We start from the raw sequence: 15,916 nt of genomic DNA, 5'->3' as shown, positions 1-15,916 counted from the left end.
CAGGCACAGGGTCCTCCGCAGAGCAGACCCCTTTCGCACCCACGGCTTATCGGCGATGGAGTGTGGAAAACCTCGGGGCTTCTGAAAGCCCCTCGGGATCGGCCCCCCCTCCCAGTCCAGAGCCGCCGCTCAAAAAGCGGCGGCAGAGGGCCGCCCACACTTCCCTCCCCCCCCGTGCCTTCCTGGCCTTGGAAGCGCCGAGAGCGCTCTTGGATGGGGGGGGTGGGGTGTTTATTGGGGACTGTCCGCACTGTGGAATGTCAATAAGGTATTCCATGCGGGGCAGAGCGGCCCCAAGGAGTGAAGGGGCCAGCCCGCGGCAGGCTGTAAAGCCCGCCCGGTCTGTGCGGAGGGGCCCGCCGAGACCACGGGGGACGGGTCGGCCCCGGAGAAGCGGCGGGGCCGGCCCGGAGCGGGCAACAGTGCCCGCCCAACCCCTGCGGGAGGGAGCGGCCCCGGAGCAAGAAGAAACCCCCCCGCAGGGGCCGGCGCCGCCCCTGAGAAAGGGCGGGCCAGCCCCGTGCCGAGTGGCAGCGAAGCTGTCCGGCATTGGAGCCACAGCCGCGGCTCCGCTTGGGAAAGCAGGGCCGGTACACCCTCCCAGCCCCCCCGCTCCTCCCCGTGCCGATCGGGGCACTCCCCCCGCGCCTGTGGAGGCAGCGCTTGGCAAGCGGGACACGCCCCTCCCAGCGCTGCGGTCTCCCCCCGTGCCGGGTCGGGGCCGCGAGGGGCGGGCAGCGGCCGCCGGTCCCAAAGTGGCGCCGAGGGACACGCCCCTTCCAGTGCTGCGTTCCCCCCCCGCGCCGAGCAGGAGCAGCGCGAGGGAGGCAGCTGCGGCCGATCTGTCAATTTTAAAGGAACAGCGCGGCCACAAGCGGCTGTTCCTCCGTTGCAGAGGGTCCCGGGATCCTGGATCTCCCTCAATCTCGGATGATGTCCCAGCCGAGGCTGATGCTGTGGGTGGCCGTGGGTCGGCACGGTGCCCCCTGCAGGGCAGGGATGGATTCCCCAGCTCTGTGGGTGCGGTGAGAAAAACTCTCACCCCTGTCCCTGTGGAGCACATGGGACAGGAATCAAAGGTGGATGATGCCTCATCTAATGCTCAGGCCAGCAAGACTAATGCTAAGGCCAACAAGAAACAAAGAAAGAGAGTGCAAAAAAGAGTAATCACTCCCTTGTTTCTTTGTGGAAGGTGTGGACGGCCGAATTACATGGCAGATGTTTGCAAGGCAAGCCATGTGAAAGGCCAACCTCTGTCAAAAGGGCAGTGGGGTGCAAAGAGGAAGTGTGCTCGGACAGAAGAGTCTTCCCAGTCCCCACAGCCGATGGAGGTCTGTGGGGAAGATTTAATCCCACACCCACCTCTCCCTGTCAGTGTCCCTGAAGGGACCAAAATTGTTTAATTTGTGTTTGAGTTTTCTGTTCACAGGACAAAGAGTCAGTGGTGAGAAGGCAGTTGCTCTGAAGTACTGAGTTACCTGGATTTCACTGGACTGTTGCTCTGATCAAAGACTGTCCTGGAACAATTTGGAACGGACATTGCGATTTTTTCCTTTGCTGTTTGGCAGCTGGAATGGACTGTCTTTCAAGATCCATTCATCACCCTTCGTGACTTGTTTGGGAGCTGATGGACCAGGATCATCTTAAAATTTCAACCAGTCCTGGGATGTTCCTGTGTTCTGCATCGAAACAGAACTCTGGGGACTGGAGGTTTTTTATAAGTCCTCCAAAAAAGCCAATCCTCGATTGTGAATCTGAATGATTGTTTTATGTGATTCATTTGTATCCTGCAGGTATCACCGGCTGATGAATGTCCAATTCCTTGCACGTTCTGGAATGGGTCATTTTTGCCCCATCTGCCACAAGGCGGCAAAATATTGTTTGAAAAAATAAACAAACAATCAATTTTTTTTGTTTGAGCTAATTATTGCTCGATTTCAGCCGCAAAAATGGCAATCAATCATTTTTGTATGAGCTCATTGCTCGATTGATAATGCAGGCAACAATGCTTGTGAATTTGATGGGTGCAGATTTTTGTAAAATTCATACTCTCAGTATTATGGGAGGAATTTGATTGGAGCTTTGCAAGCAGTGTTTTTCTGCCAAATGCTCTGGAGCCATGAGCTGTTGCGAGTGGCAAGAATCCTTTGGATTTCTTTTTGCGGCCCAAAAATATTCAGAAATTTAGTGCAAGGGCCCACTGTCTTTACAGACGATTTGGGAGGACAAGGTAGGCCAGTGTTCCTTGGAAGGATGATTTTGAGGGCAAGTTTTGGAAGCCCCTGAGGATGGGCAGCCCATTTGGTTGTTTGGGGCTGCTGTCATGGCATTTCCACAGTTTTCCCAGAAACTTTTTCATTTAGTCACGGATTTAACTTCTGTGGTCGACATGGCACACAGATGGGTTGTTCAATTTAAAGGGAGTCAGCAATGTTGTTTGCTCCATTTGCTGAAGAACCTGCATTGTGCCAAAGAGGCCTGGTTCTTCAAAAACAAAAACGAGGAACGCAGGGTGAAACCCCGCAAATTCAATTGGCAAAGGCTTTGCATGCCATTGAGCACCTTACAGGTGCCACAGAATTTCACTAACCCTGCAATGTGAAAAGCAAGAAACCGTGACCAAATGAAGGTCAACAGAGGAGGAACCACTGGTCCTCCCATGGGAACAGAAATTGAACTGTAGTTAATTTTCTTTTTTCCTTTTTTTCTTTTTTTAAGGTAAAAAGGGTGAGATGTCGTCCCTGCATTTCTTGGTTTCAAGTGTTTGAGTCTTTGCAGCAGCTTCTCACGCTGCTTCATGTAAACAATAAGTATTCTTAGAAATTATCTGTATGTTTTGCATTCTTGTTCTCTGAGAGAGAACTTGACTGATGGTCATATTGACCAATGGAGTCAGGAGGTTGTAACCTCTTTGGGCCAATCTTGGCCCTCTGTACAAAATGTATATAAGCCTATTGGAGTCAGATAATAAAGAGCATTCCATGTTTCACCAAGCTGCTGCCTGCTGTCCTCTGTGAGGCTCCACTCCCACGTCACAACGTGTTGCCCCTCTAAGGGCAGAGGTAACAAAAAACCACCTCTGTCACACGTGATCATCTTGTATTGTGGCTTCCAGATTTCTTTTGATCAGATATATTTCATAAATGAACTTGCATATATTAGGCTGAGCAAAGACTTACTAGAGAGAAATTTGCTTCTGATAATAAAACACATTTTTCTAGATGTCAGTCTTTCAACACCACTAATTTTTCTGCATTACCAAGCATTAATTTCCAAAGATATTGAATAATTTAATCTCATTTACTGAAGCATAGTCTGTAGCAGGGAAATTTAAAAAGACTTTATAACAGTGTGAAAAAGGAAAATATGATTTAACAATTGAACAACTCATAGATTATTGTAACTGATTATTAGTTGCTGTAATTCAGAAAAGAGCAAAGAAGAATATCTATATAAATACAGAGGGAGAGAAAATTGTTGATATTAGTACTTGAAACACAAAAAACATAATTATGTCTTTTGAAGTTTTAATCAATAATTAATTTATTAGAAGAAAAATCTCAACTCCTGACCAACTCATCACTAATACAGAGATTATTACCAGTATTTAAGTGTGGATACTCGGGATTACTAGAGACCTTTGTCACATATTTATCATCTTTTATTTGACTGATTTTCTCCCAAAGAAGTTCTCTTGGGAGAAAAAAGCTTAAAATTCCAACCTTTATAAAGGATTTCTGATACTATACATGGAAACTCCCACACTGGCATTTCTATAAATGTCTACATGTAGCTAAAATTAATTTCCTTGTGTAATTGTAATTACATGCAGATTCAATGCTGACAATGACTTAGATGTGGAAGGTTCCTACCTGCATTTTCAGCAACTTTATATATAATTTTTTTTTAACAGTTACTTCTTACCAGTTTGTGACGTTTGAAAAAAAAAATTGCCTTTTCCTAGTTCCCAAACTAAAACTTTACTTCATCTTACTACAAGGCCACTTTCATGAGTAGCAGACGTGGGAGGCTCAGGAGGCACAAGTCTTGTCATGCTGTCAGAGACTATAAAGCACAAATTCTGTGAAATTCAGGTCACTGGCACCTATCTGCCTTCTTTAGTCAGCGATTTTCTGGAGCTCTAGGGATTCCCACGGATCTGCTTGTGCCTTGCATGAGTGGAGATGAAAGGACAAAAAGGCCTCTGTGGTCCCACAAGCAGATCTGAGGCTCCTCTCCTCAAGGAAATCCTATAGAAAGTCCCATTTACCTGAAACTTCTATAAATGACTTGCAACAAAAAAATCGTTCATTTGAATCAGAATTTCTTCTCCTAAGTAAAGAAATCAGATAAACCACCGAGAACAGAAGAATCCTGAGCTGCAGAGATCATGTGAAAATATTCAACACTCATTATTTCCTTGTGTCCTAAAGCAAGAGACAGGAATAGTTGGTAATGAGATTAGAATGGTTTCATAATGGGTGTTACTAATTTCAGTGGCCAAATTCAAGATATTTATTCCATCTACATATACAATTTAGTCAGATGCAAAGATTCAAAAACGTCTTTATCATACTGTTCTTCCACTCTTCTATACTCAGATAATGAATTATTATTAATTAAAGTAAAAAAAGAAAAAAAAAATTTCTTCTTCTGCTTCTTTAACTCCTATATTTATTATCCTGAATGAAGATTTCTCTACATCATGTCTGTTCAGAAACAATCAAACAGTGGCCTTGTTATGAGGGACTTTACTTATCTCTCTACCTCAGAGAGTAGATGAATCTGCTTTCAAAATTATCCTGCTGAGCTAAAAATAAAAGCGGCTTTTGAGGTTTTCATTCCACTCACCCTTGTTGAGAGATAATAGAGACAGGAAATCACCTAATGTGATCTACATTCATGTACAGTTTGAGGTACTCAAATTTGTGCTGAAGAAAAACAAGAGGGCAGGTGAGAAGATGAACTGAAGGCAGAGGGAAGAGATCCACTCGAATTTGTAATTATGGGGTGATGATGAGCATTGTCAGCACACGGTGGGGAACAGGGGAAGCAGCAAAGGGAGAGGTCAGGAAAAACAGGCAATTCCCTCCCCTTCCTTTTCCTCACTTTCCCCATTCCCATGGGAACAGGTTACCTGTGGTCCTGCCCTGCCCAGGGCTGACCTTTCTGCCATGAAATGCTCCTGTCCTCCAAAACCTCCTCCTTGTTCTCGTGCTGGGGAGGGAGGAAAGGACAGGGAGCAAGGCTGAGCCACAGAGTATAGAGGAAAAAAATCAGGAGTCTCCAAAATGTTTCAACTGGATTCCTACACATAGATCCTTTCAGCAGCAGGACATGATATTTGTGTGATAAGGGAGAGATTTCTATTTGGTGCATCTTCTGGAGGATAAATATTGCAATTATAGCAATAATATCACTTGTAACTAATATTTATAAACAAATGGCTGTTAAATTTGGATTTAGACTGTATGTATATCTAAACTGGTTTTTTTGGTAGCCTGGCAAAACAATAAAAACAAGGCATAAATTAATTTGTTAAAATAATACAATGCAGTACAACTTAGTTGAGTTATAAATGTATATTATAAACTTGGCTTTTCGCAAGATGTGTGCTATATGATTAATAATGTTGTGGTAAGGATATAGGATATAAGTTTTTTTATTTCTGCTATTAGTAAAAGAAGATTAGGCGGAGTGGTAGTAGCTGATATAAGTATGCTTAAACTGTCTGTTTGGTCGGGATAACATCCAGTGAACATGTAAAGAAGACCCTGATAATGATATACCAACTATCAACATCTACCATCTGAAGAAAGTATGGACCAAGGCCCAGGCTGGAGGTGATAATGAAGACACAGCCACGAAGCACGCATGCTCTAAAAAGGCGGACCCAAGGAGGAACCATGCAAAACAGTTCCTGCAATATGGAAACTAGTTTATGGAAATATATGAATATTCATAAACTGTTGTGATAGAAAGGGTATTTAAAGAATGTCTCTGAGATAGCAAGGTGTGGACTTGGCTCAATGCCAAGTCACCCGGCCAGCCGTACTTGGCTTTTTTTATCTCCTAATTGTCTTAATTTTTTATTAAACATATTTCTCAAAATTTACCAAAAAGTGAACCTCGTTTTTCACAGTTGTGTTGTGGTTCTCTGGAGTCAGAGGACTGCAGAATGTCTTACAAATGGCAATTTACCCATGAAGTCACAGCAGGTTAATGAATGCTTCATTTGCTGACTTGCATTGGTAGTTTGTAGTGGTTTGTTTGAAGACTGCAGAATATCATCATTTAAATATGCTCTAATAGAGCAAAATTACTTCTGAAAACACTGCATATGTTTGGATAAAGGCAGCCTCATATTTGCTTTGTGCAAAGTGTCTTGATATAACTACAAATACAAGGAATTCTAGGTCAAACAGGCAGCCTGAACTTTTGGAAGCAGCAGGAATGAGAAGCCTGTCTCGGGGCAGAATTTGCAAACACATCCATCCTAACCAGGCTGTTCCAAACAAAATTCCAGCCCCTCCCCTGAGCTTCTGCAAGGGGCTGGTTCTTCCAGAAATCAAGGACAACCTGAGTTCTGGGTAAACACTGGTTTAGTATTGTCGTCCCTGCATTTCTTGGTTTCAAGTGTTTGAGTCTTTGCAGCAGCTTCTCACGCTGCTTCATGTAAACAATATTGTATTCTCAGAATTTATCTGTATGTTTTGCATGTTTTGCATTCTTGTTCTCTTTTTTTTTTTTTTTTTTTTTTTTTTTTTCTTTTTTTTTTTTTGGTGAAACATGGAAGGCTCTTTATTATCTGACTCCATTAGGTTATATACATTTTGTACAGAGGGCCAAGATTGGCCCAAAGAGGTTACAACCTCCTGACTCCATTGGTCAATATGACCATCAGTCAAGTTCTCTCTCAGAGAACAAGAATGCAAAACATACAGATAAATTCTAAGAATACAATATTGTTTACATGAAGCAGCGTGAGAAGCTGCTGCAAAGATTCAAACACTTGAAACCAAGAAATGCAGGGACGACATAGTATTTTTTTTTTTTTTCTGGATCCAGGTCAGTTATGAAGTTCTTGATTACTGAAAGAATGTTGAAACCTAAAGACTGATGACATTATTGTTAAAATGAACCTTTCTTAACATCTTATTTCCCTTTCTTTTCCCTTATACTGTAAAATACCTTTTTATAATACCTTTTTCCCCTTTGAGTTGTTTATGGATTAATGAAGAGTGTAGTTTAGAGAGTCAGGCCTGAACAGAACTCTAAAGAAATACATTATTGGACTTTGCTACTCAAGGATCCATCTTCAAGTATGAGGGAGACACTTGTCAGCTCAAGCCTTCATGTGCACAGTCCCAATGAAAAATAACATTATTTTACAATCAGTACAACTGGGCAGACTCATTTTGAAGCTACAGAAGCCAGAAATACTTATTTTAGCTTCTCTGAGCATCCAGAATCCCCACAATCATCCTCAGAGTTATTTCTCAGCATAACTGCAAGGTAGGGAAAGAAGGTTTCCCATATGAAAGGTACTTAAATATAAAGCAAAGATAGATTTTATTCAGCAATTCAGAAAGGAAATAAAACTCTGAAGAAAGTAATGCTCATCCCTGACAGCACAGTTTTGTTTCTTTCTGCAAGACCAGGAAGGAATAAATAAAACATGAGCACATTTCCTGCAAAATTGGCAATAAAAGGCTCCTCCTTCAGTCAGTGGAGCTGATTCTCCCAGACTATCTTAATTATTCTACTTATCAGAGCAGCACTCAGACTGCCTGTCACCCCAAAAAAAGCATCTGGAACATCTGGTACATCCCAGCGTGCACCCATTACACAACACCCAGATTTACGTTGGTTTTGCACAGGTTTTAATTCTCAGCATGTACCATTAAACTTTATATTGTTTGTCAAGCTTCCTCTGCAGCTCCAGGAACAGTTAAGAGCATTTCCATCACCCTGTGCCACAGGGATGTTACCAACTTCGTGGGATCAGCATGAAGGGAATAAAAAGCAAGTTAAGCAAGTGCTGTGTAACAATGACTAACCCTAAAACACCATCATGCTTCAAATTATCTTTAAAATAAAAAAGTGGGTCCTGGTCTGGCACTCTCAATGAATACCCTAAAGCAGCCATTATTCCTGTTTTACTGTGAAGGGAACATTGAAATGAAAGAATTGATCATAAAACTCATTAAAAATTAAGTCTTTTCAACACACTGAATTCTAATTCACAAAAAAAAATTAGAAATTCAAATCTATTCTCCAGTTTTTTAATATATGATACTACAAAGCAAAATATCTGATTATTTTGTAGATAATAGGCCCAGAACATTTATCTCCAAGTAAAACCAGCTGAGAGATCATTATCCAATTGGAGAAATTAATGTGATAACCAGCAAATTGAATTTCAGAGCTTCAGAAAGTCATGCAAATCTGAGGCAATAAAACCACAGAGTTGAACACCGTGTGGATTTCCAGATTGGATCTGGAATGAGATCTTCAATATTCTCTTTTTAGATGGAATATGGTTTCCACAGAGCACAATGGAACTGAGCGGCATAGTACAGTTTTCTATAACTTTTCGTAAAATTCTGAAGATTTTCCAAGGTTTTTTTTGTTGTGTTTCATGGTCAGAAATGCAAAATGAAAAATTTCCCAGGTACATCTGGTCTACTGAGCTGGAGTCCTGTGAGATAAGTTAATTTTCTGCAGAATGAGCTCTGGTAATACAAAATAAAAGCATATTCAGGTTTTAACTCTATCCTTGTAAACCCATATTTAGACTAAACCTGGTAAATTATGTCACTTCAGAAGTGAAGCATTAGTAAACATAGAAAATCATGTTCTAAGAGATACTCAATTATTTATAACAGCCTTGCTAATTGTAATTCTGTGACGTTGCATATCAATTAAATTAGAGTTATAAATATATCCTGGAAGGGGGCAGTGTTTCTTGACAGGAATATTTTACTGCAACATGACTTCATGCATCGTTTTATATTTTGAGAATGCTGCCAATATTACATTACCTAAATATCCATTTTATATAGGAACTCTGCATCCTCCTAGCAACATGAAATTAGGCTAATTGTTTAATTTTAGGTTCCAAATCAACATTCCTTCTAAAGCATTAATCTAGTGGTGAATCTCTGCAATTACCAATTCTGAAAAACTTCTTATGTCTGGTAATTTAAACTGCTGTTAAATAAGTGCCTTTTTGTATTTTTTTGCTACATATTTACGTAAGTGCTTAGAAAATTAAGCAATGGCTAAGTGATGCTCAATTCCTTCCATCAAGCCATCCTTGTTTGATTACAAAACATTATCACCTTCTCTTCACTAAAGATGATGAAAATCCTATTTATCATCTCCATTTCCCAAAACATTTATCTGGGCTGAAATTTTGATCTATATCCAGAAGTTGCACTGGGCATGTGTTAAGGGGAGAGGATTTCATGGAAATGTGCTTCCAACAGTTCTGCACTTTTGCCTTCCACTGAAAAACACAGAGCCAAAGAAAGAAGAAAAGCTAAACCAGTTTTGTCAACTTTTCTAATACAAATGTAGCAAAAGCTGTTTTAAGATGATTTGGTCTCATTATCCAAAAAAGGTTTACATATCAAAATGTTTATGAAAATCCTGGTAACACCTTTAGATATTAAGGAAATGAGCTGACCTACTTAAAACTTAAATTTATATCTAAGAACACCACTCTCGGTTACTTTTCCTTTTTTGCTATCAAGCTGCCATGAAATGTTCTTTGATATTTCGCATTTTTGTTCTCGGTAGCTCTCTTTCAGGATAAATATGCCCATTTTTTTTGCTTGGCTTTTCAGAATTCTTTCAGTATTCCAAGTGGGAAGACGTTAATGTGAATGATTCTGTGCTGCCAAGAACCCACAAAATTTGTGTCAGCAACTCTGTGTATTTGTTGACTCAGTTCCTCTTGTATATTTATAAGGCAGTTGACAAAGTGCCTCAGATATTCTGATTCCTGTGATTATCTCCTGAAGGACTGCAAAGGTCTCTTTTAATGCTGCCCCAAAAATTTATGGTGGTAAAAGAATTTATACTGCTCTGTCAGTCCATGAATAATCATTTTACCTGTGCCCTCCTCTGTAATCACTGCACATGAAGCAAAGTCTGTGAACAGGGACTGCACTGACTTTTAGGGTGGACTGACCACTCCATGTTGTCTCTTCCAGGATAACTCCTGTTTTCCAGTTTCCTGCTTTTCCTTCAGACCCTTTAGAGTTGATATTTTATATCATTCGTGTATTTTTAAATATTTACTTTATTATCATACAATATCATACTGCTAATTTATCATGTCTGTTCAATTAGTTGCATGATAGTGTGAAAATCATGCAAGAAAATACAACTTCAGTCCTGAAATCAAGGGTGGAATTTGCATCTTACCCTGAATGACCCATGTCCCTCTCTTCAGAACTCAGGTGAGCCAACAGATAATCAACAGAATTACAAAAACTGACTGAAACCAGCTGATTCATCTACCAAGTTATGAAATATTGTTGGGGTTTGTTGCAGGGTTGTATAATAATTTTCTCATTCATCCTAATAAATTGACTGCTGATTTTCTCTCCAGGTTTGAAATACTTTGCTTTGACTTGTGATACTGATAATCCTTGTCAGAGAGATTTAAATCCACAATTTCAATAAATAAATTTAAATAAACAGTAACTCCATTAAACTCATCTGTTTTACAAGACACAGTAATCAAAGTGGAAATACAAAAGCTTATAAATTAGTGTATAATAAATCATTACCAGAGGCTGAGTGCAGGATCCTTATGAACCTTCAAAGAATACAGTTAAACTAAACTCAGTGAGGCTGAGTAATTAAGAGCACGATTTTATTAAAGCATCTGACAGCAAATGATTCTTGCCTTGTGTTTTGCTGTTCTGTCCTGACTTTTATGAGAAAGCTGTCATGATACTGACATCGAAAAAGTAATTGTCATGAGAAATTTGTCATGACACCATCACTGAGCAACCTGTCTCAGACTATGAAATACAGCATGAAAACATGAAGTAGAAGACTGTGCCTTTATGCCTGGATCAGTCCTAAGAGGAGAACACTGGAATGCCTGGATCAATCCTAAGAGGAGAACACGGGAGTGTTTTCCAGGTGGCTCATGCAGGGAGGTGTTTGCTGGGCACTCACATGGTAAAGTGGAACAGTGTTGTTCTCTGCCAGAGAGAAGTTGAGCATGTCCTGCTGCCCTGGCTCCAGCCTGACATTCATGGTGGAGGCCAGCACGGAGGGGCTGATGGGGTAGCTGGGGTTCCCTGGGGGCTTTCCCTTTTTCCTGGACATCCTGCCTGTGTCCCGTTTGTTGTCCTTCTGCATCAGAGGCTCCTCCTGGATCACCAGAATCTTGTCATCGCTCAGGTACCGCAGCAGCGAATTCTCAGAGTCAGTGGTTGGAGGGGAAGGAAGGCAAAAAAGAAACATTAGGAAGAGGAAACAAGCAGAAAAACATTTTGGCTCGCCAGAGACCGTCACTTGGTCCTGTTAAACTGGAAAAAGTCATGTGAATGTCCAGGGAATTGTGGGGACTCTCCCTGGACTCTGTTCCACATTTACTGACACCATGGGTGGTGAAAGGGAGTGGACGCAGAAAATAGTACTGGATTGTATCACACAGGGAGCATCTCTGGGACCATTCCAGACACCAGGATTGTAATTTCAAGGAATTTGACAAGCTGGAATAATGGTTTTAAGGAGATGTGCAGCATACTTGGGCACGGTTTCAAAATGGGAACTGGCCAGGCAACAAGTCTGTTACTGTCTGTAACAGCGAAATATGAGCTGAACATACATCGACAGATTTGGAATAAATCAGAAAAGGCTTGGGCCTTAAATGAAATTTATTTTCTCTTGGAATGGAAGTTTACTGAAAAAGGTAGTTTAAAATCTTGTATTGATCTTCAAGAATATCATTCATTCTTTGTTCACATTTTTAGGAGTCAAGTTGAACTCCTCTCAGCTTCCAGACCATGCCTAAAAGATTCTAAAAAAAATAGTATTCAAGAATCTTCAACAATTGGTGTCACAATAAATATGGTTGTATATTTGAAGAATATTGTTTTGAATTATATTATTTCTTTTTGCCAGAGGAAATAAAGGAAAAAAAGAAACTGTACAATCACTTTTCTTTCTTGCAAAGTTCATAAATGCCACTGGAATCAATGGAAGTTTATGTGATTAGAACTGCTGATCTGAACATTGACAGTACAATTGCTGATTCCTATTCCAAATTTTAATTCATATTGATCAAAACATTTTCAAAGGATGCTACCTTACATCTGTAACATCACTTACTGTTTTCTAGAGCTCTGCAGATTTAGATCTGATTGCTTTGAACACATATCTCTTCGAAGTTCTTTTTCCCTTGATGTTTATGCTTCTTTATACTAGAATTAAATTCCTCCTACTAATACAAAATTTTTAATTTTCAGAAATAGAAAAGCACAGACATGAAGCAGGCTCTTTTATAGCCTCAGTGACACTCAAAAAAAACCACCAAAAAAACCCCATTTTTTTCCCTGTGATGCTCCTTAAGCAACAAAGAAAAAAACATCTTGGAGAAGAGCAGAGAAAAAAAAATACTCACCTCTGCTTGCCCTCTTGTACATGTTCTGTTCTTTGGACTCCCCTATCCAGCTGTACTCAGTAGGCATTGAAACTGGCCTCAAATCTCCTGGAAACAAGGCAAGGAAAACCAATATAATTTTTGAAGCCTAGGAATGTACGGTCAGTAACGTCCATAAATTCCAGGTGTGACCTGGACAACCCCTCAGATCAGTCCATTATTCTAACTGTGGCCTTCAGGATCAGTGAAACATCCCAGAGCCTCCTCTTCATCACCCTAACCTCAAGGGAAGAACCACCAACTTTGGTGAAACTCCTTGTAAATGTAAAGCAGATTACAAATTTGTTTGAAAACTCTGCTCTGTAAAAACTTGCTCACTCATTAAATAGGTGTTGGGAATAAAGAGAGAAATGGGTTTTAAGTGGATGAAAATGCTGTAGGAAAAGTAGAGAGAATTAATACAGATACAACAATACAGATCTGTCAGGGAAACATAAAACCCCCCTGACCTGGGAAATCACGTGGTGAGAAACAAGGGGATCTCATTTCATGGAACATTAATTTCCACTGGCTCAGAAGGAAGACCTGGAGCACAGTTTGGTGACAGCAACCAGCAAAGAAGGTTCTGCCACTGGGGTTTTAATCAATGGGATTTCATGGCACTGTGGCAGAGAGATCCTGATGTGCCCAAGCCATTCCCTACTTGAGCATCAGAACAGGGATGGCAACGCACCAAACCAGGAACAGCCCCAGATCTCCTGAAAATTAGAGGGGTGATCTTTGGAGTACTAAGATTTTCCCATATTACACTTTTGTGCACGCCATGAAATTTAGTGTATAAATAATCCTATGGAAAAATACGTAGTTGCATTGTCTGCCTCACAGCTGAGACTACCTTTAACTACAAATGTAGGATTCAACTCCTAATCCTTAGAAGAACAATATAAATTAAGAAAAAAACCTCAATAAATAAATAAAAAAAGAATAATCACTAATATAAAAAGATAAACAAGATTACAAATTTTTTAAAAAAAGAAAATAAGAAGGCACATAACAAGTGAAAATCAACATAACCAAACTGAGCAGTTTTTCTGTAAAGAAAAGAAAGATCTGAAGCTCTGAAATGATTTAATGATTTATACACAAATACTGATACCACAGCACAACAAACATCAAAAATAGAAATTTAGGACAGGAATCACACAAGGCAAATGAACGAATGATTTTTTAAACTGCTTATTTCACTTCTAAGTCCTTTCCCAATGAAAAGTAACCTATAAATTGTTTTGACATTGCAGCTTGGATATTTTTCTGAGGAACAAAAAATCGTTGCGTAAAAGGATACCAGAATAAAGTGAAAGAAAAAAAAAATGATGTTTTTGCCTCTAACACATAAATGGAAGAGGTTTGATATGCATTGCCACAAGAGCTCTTTAGACCAGAGCATTTTAGAGTCAGAAAAATACCAGAGTATAATGTTAAGTAAAACAAAATGCACTGCAATGTTGTTAAAAACAAGCTTAATTTTCACAAATAGATTGAAAAAAAGGGATTTTTTTATTTACCTTCTTGGATTTTGCATGTACTATCAATACCCATCACCTGCCTGAGTATCCATCCACCTACCAACTGCACAGGAGACATTTCTAATAATGGCTGGAATCCTGGTCAGTCCAAGGCTGGAATTTTGGAAGAGTAGTTTATGTCAGCCCAAGAAATAATGAAAGTGTCTGCTTGGCCATGAAAGGCTTCAGAAGTTTTATTTTCATTTCTTTGCTCATGGCTCTGTGGTTCCAGCATCAGTTTATTGGAGCTGCCTATCATAAATCCTCTCTTTTTACTGAAAGACACATTGTCACTTTGATGATTGATGTCACCTCTCAGTCAGAAAGTACAAAACCTTCCACTACAGTAGAACATCATTTGCATGTCTGTTAATCAACAGATTAATTAAATCTGTAGTTTAAAAAAATCTGGTTTAGCAGACATTTTTTAGAGAAAGGCATATTTCAGAGACTTTAAAACCAAATTCCTTCTGGATTTCAATCAGAATTGTCCATCAGAGACAGAAAAAAAAATCTTGTGTACTCCTGGGATCAAGCAGAGACCCCAATATTTTAAGTCACCATGCAGCAAGAATTTATGAAAGCAGGCCAAATAAACCCATCTCGCTCCAATTTTAATCACAGTTAAGATTTCTCTTTATCCTTCATTCTAATTTTGTTTTAAAATTATGCCACTTCACAAGGAGATAAAGAGTGAACATTACTGGTCTTAAGATGGAATCCTATTCTTCAGTGTTACAGCTCTTTCAAGCTTCAAGCAGATGACTGAAGTAGTTACTAAAAATATCCTGTCTATAACAAAAGTTTATTAAGATTTCCTACTCTGAAAAGGTTCTGAGTGCATATACACACCATCAAGTCCATTTTACTTGCCATTTTTACCAGAAATCCAGCTGCAATCAGCAAATTACAACAGCAGGAGGGAAGTTCTGTGTAACTGATAAACACAAGATAAATACTAAGAACAGGAGGCAGATAAACTGCATTTAAGAACATCCCTGGTAGCAAACCCCACACCAGCCTAAGCAACAGCAGAATCAGTGACTGCAGTGCTTTGAGTTTTCTTTTTTTCCCCACTGTGCTCCCTTTCAGCTGCTGTTGGATCTTCTACCAGAACCACTCTTGGAATGCTCTCCACTGAACTGCAGCAGGATTTTAGTACCTGTGTTCTTCAGAGACACTGTTCTGGGTTGACGGTGCCTCCTATCCCATATCGTGGACTCTCTTGTTATGTCTAACAGCTGTCTCCCCCCCCCCCCCCCTTTTGGGGGGGGCTGCCACTTTACTGCTGGCTCAGCTAGCACTCTTTCCTTTACTGCTCTGAGCTTCTCAGAGGTTTTCCCTTTCCTAAATTTCAAAGACAAAAACTTAGGAAGTTGTTGGAGCTTTTCAATAAAATGAGAGAAAAAAAGATTTCAGATTAGGTGAATGAAGTACTTATGGATGGCTTGCCATATATGAATGAATATGTACACATCTCTCAAAAGATAGCAGCTACCCATAGAGAACACTATGGTCATTGCTTTCTCTGAGGCTCAGAAATAATGCCATTTTCAAAATAAGACATAATTCCAGTTTTCAGAAATCTCCTATCTGAAATCTGTAAGCTTCACAAAACTGTCCTACTGCCTTGAAAATAAAGCCACTGAAAATACATGGACCATGCACTGCTGTATTTCAGCAGTATTTTTCTCAAATTCATTAAACACCAAGCAATTCA

General features: G+C 40.1%; 1 protein-coding gene across 1 annotated transcript in view; it reads right to left on the bottom strand.

Annotated features, from left to right (window-relative positions):
- Positions 1-15,916, bottom strand: part of LOC310922088 (connector enhancer of kinase suppressor of ras 2-like) — a gene marked incomplete at its 5' end in the record, with an annotated part of 327,314 nt that overhangs the window by 53,512 nt on the left and 257,886 nt on the right. Inside the window, 2 exons of the mRNA XM_083882408.1 lie at positions 11,200-11,453; positions 12,653-12,739. Coding sequence (XP_083738534.1) covers positions 11,200-11,453; positions 12,653-12,739 — 341 coding nt within the window. The remainder of the gene's footprint in view (positions 1-11,199; positions 11,454-12,652; positions 12,740-15,916) is intronic.

This window comes from Zosterops lateralis, assembly GCF_965231275.1.
Source record: "Zosterops lateralis genome assembly, chromosome: W".
Taxonomy (NCBI): Eukaryota; Metazoa; Chordata; class Aves; order Passeriformes; family Zosteropidae; genus Zosterops; species Zosterops lateralis.
Note: the sequence above shows the minus strand (reverse complement) of the source record. Positions and strands in the feature narration are given on the sequence as shown.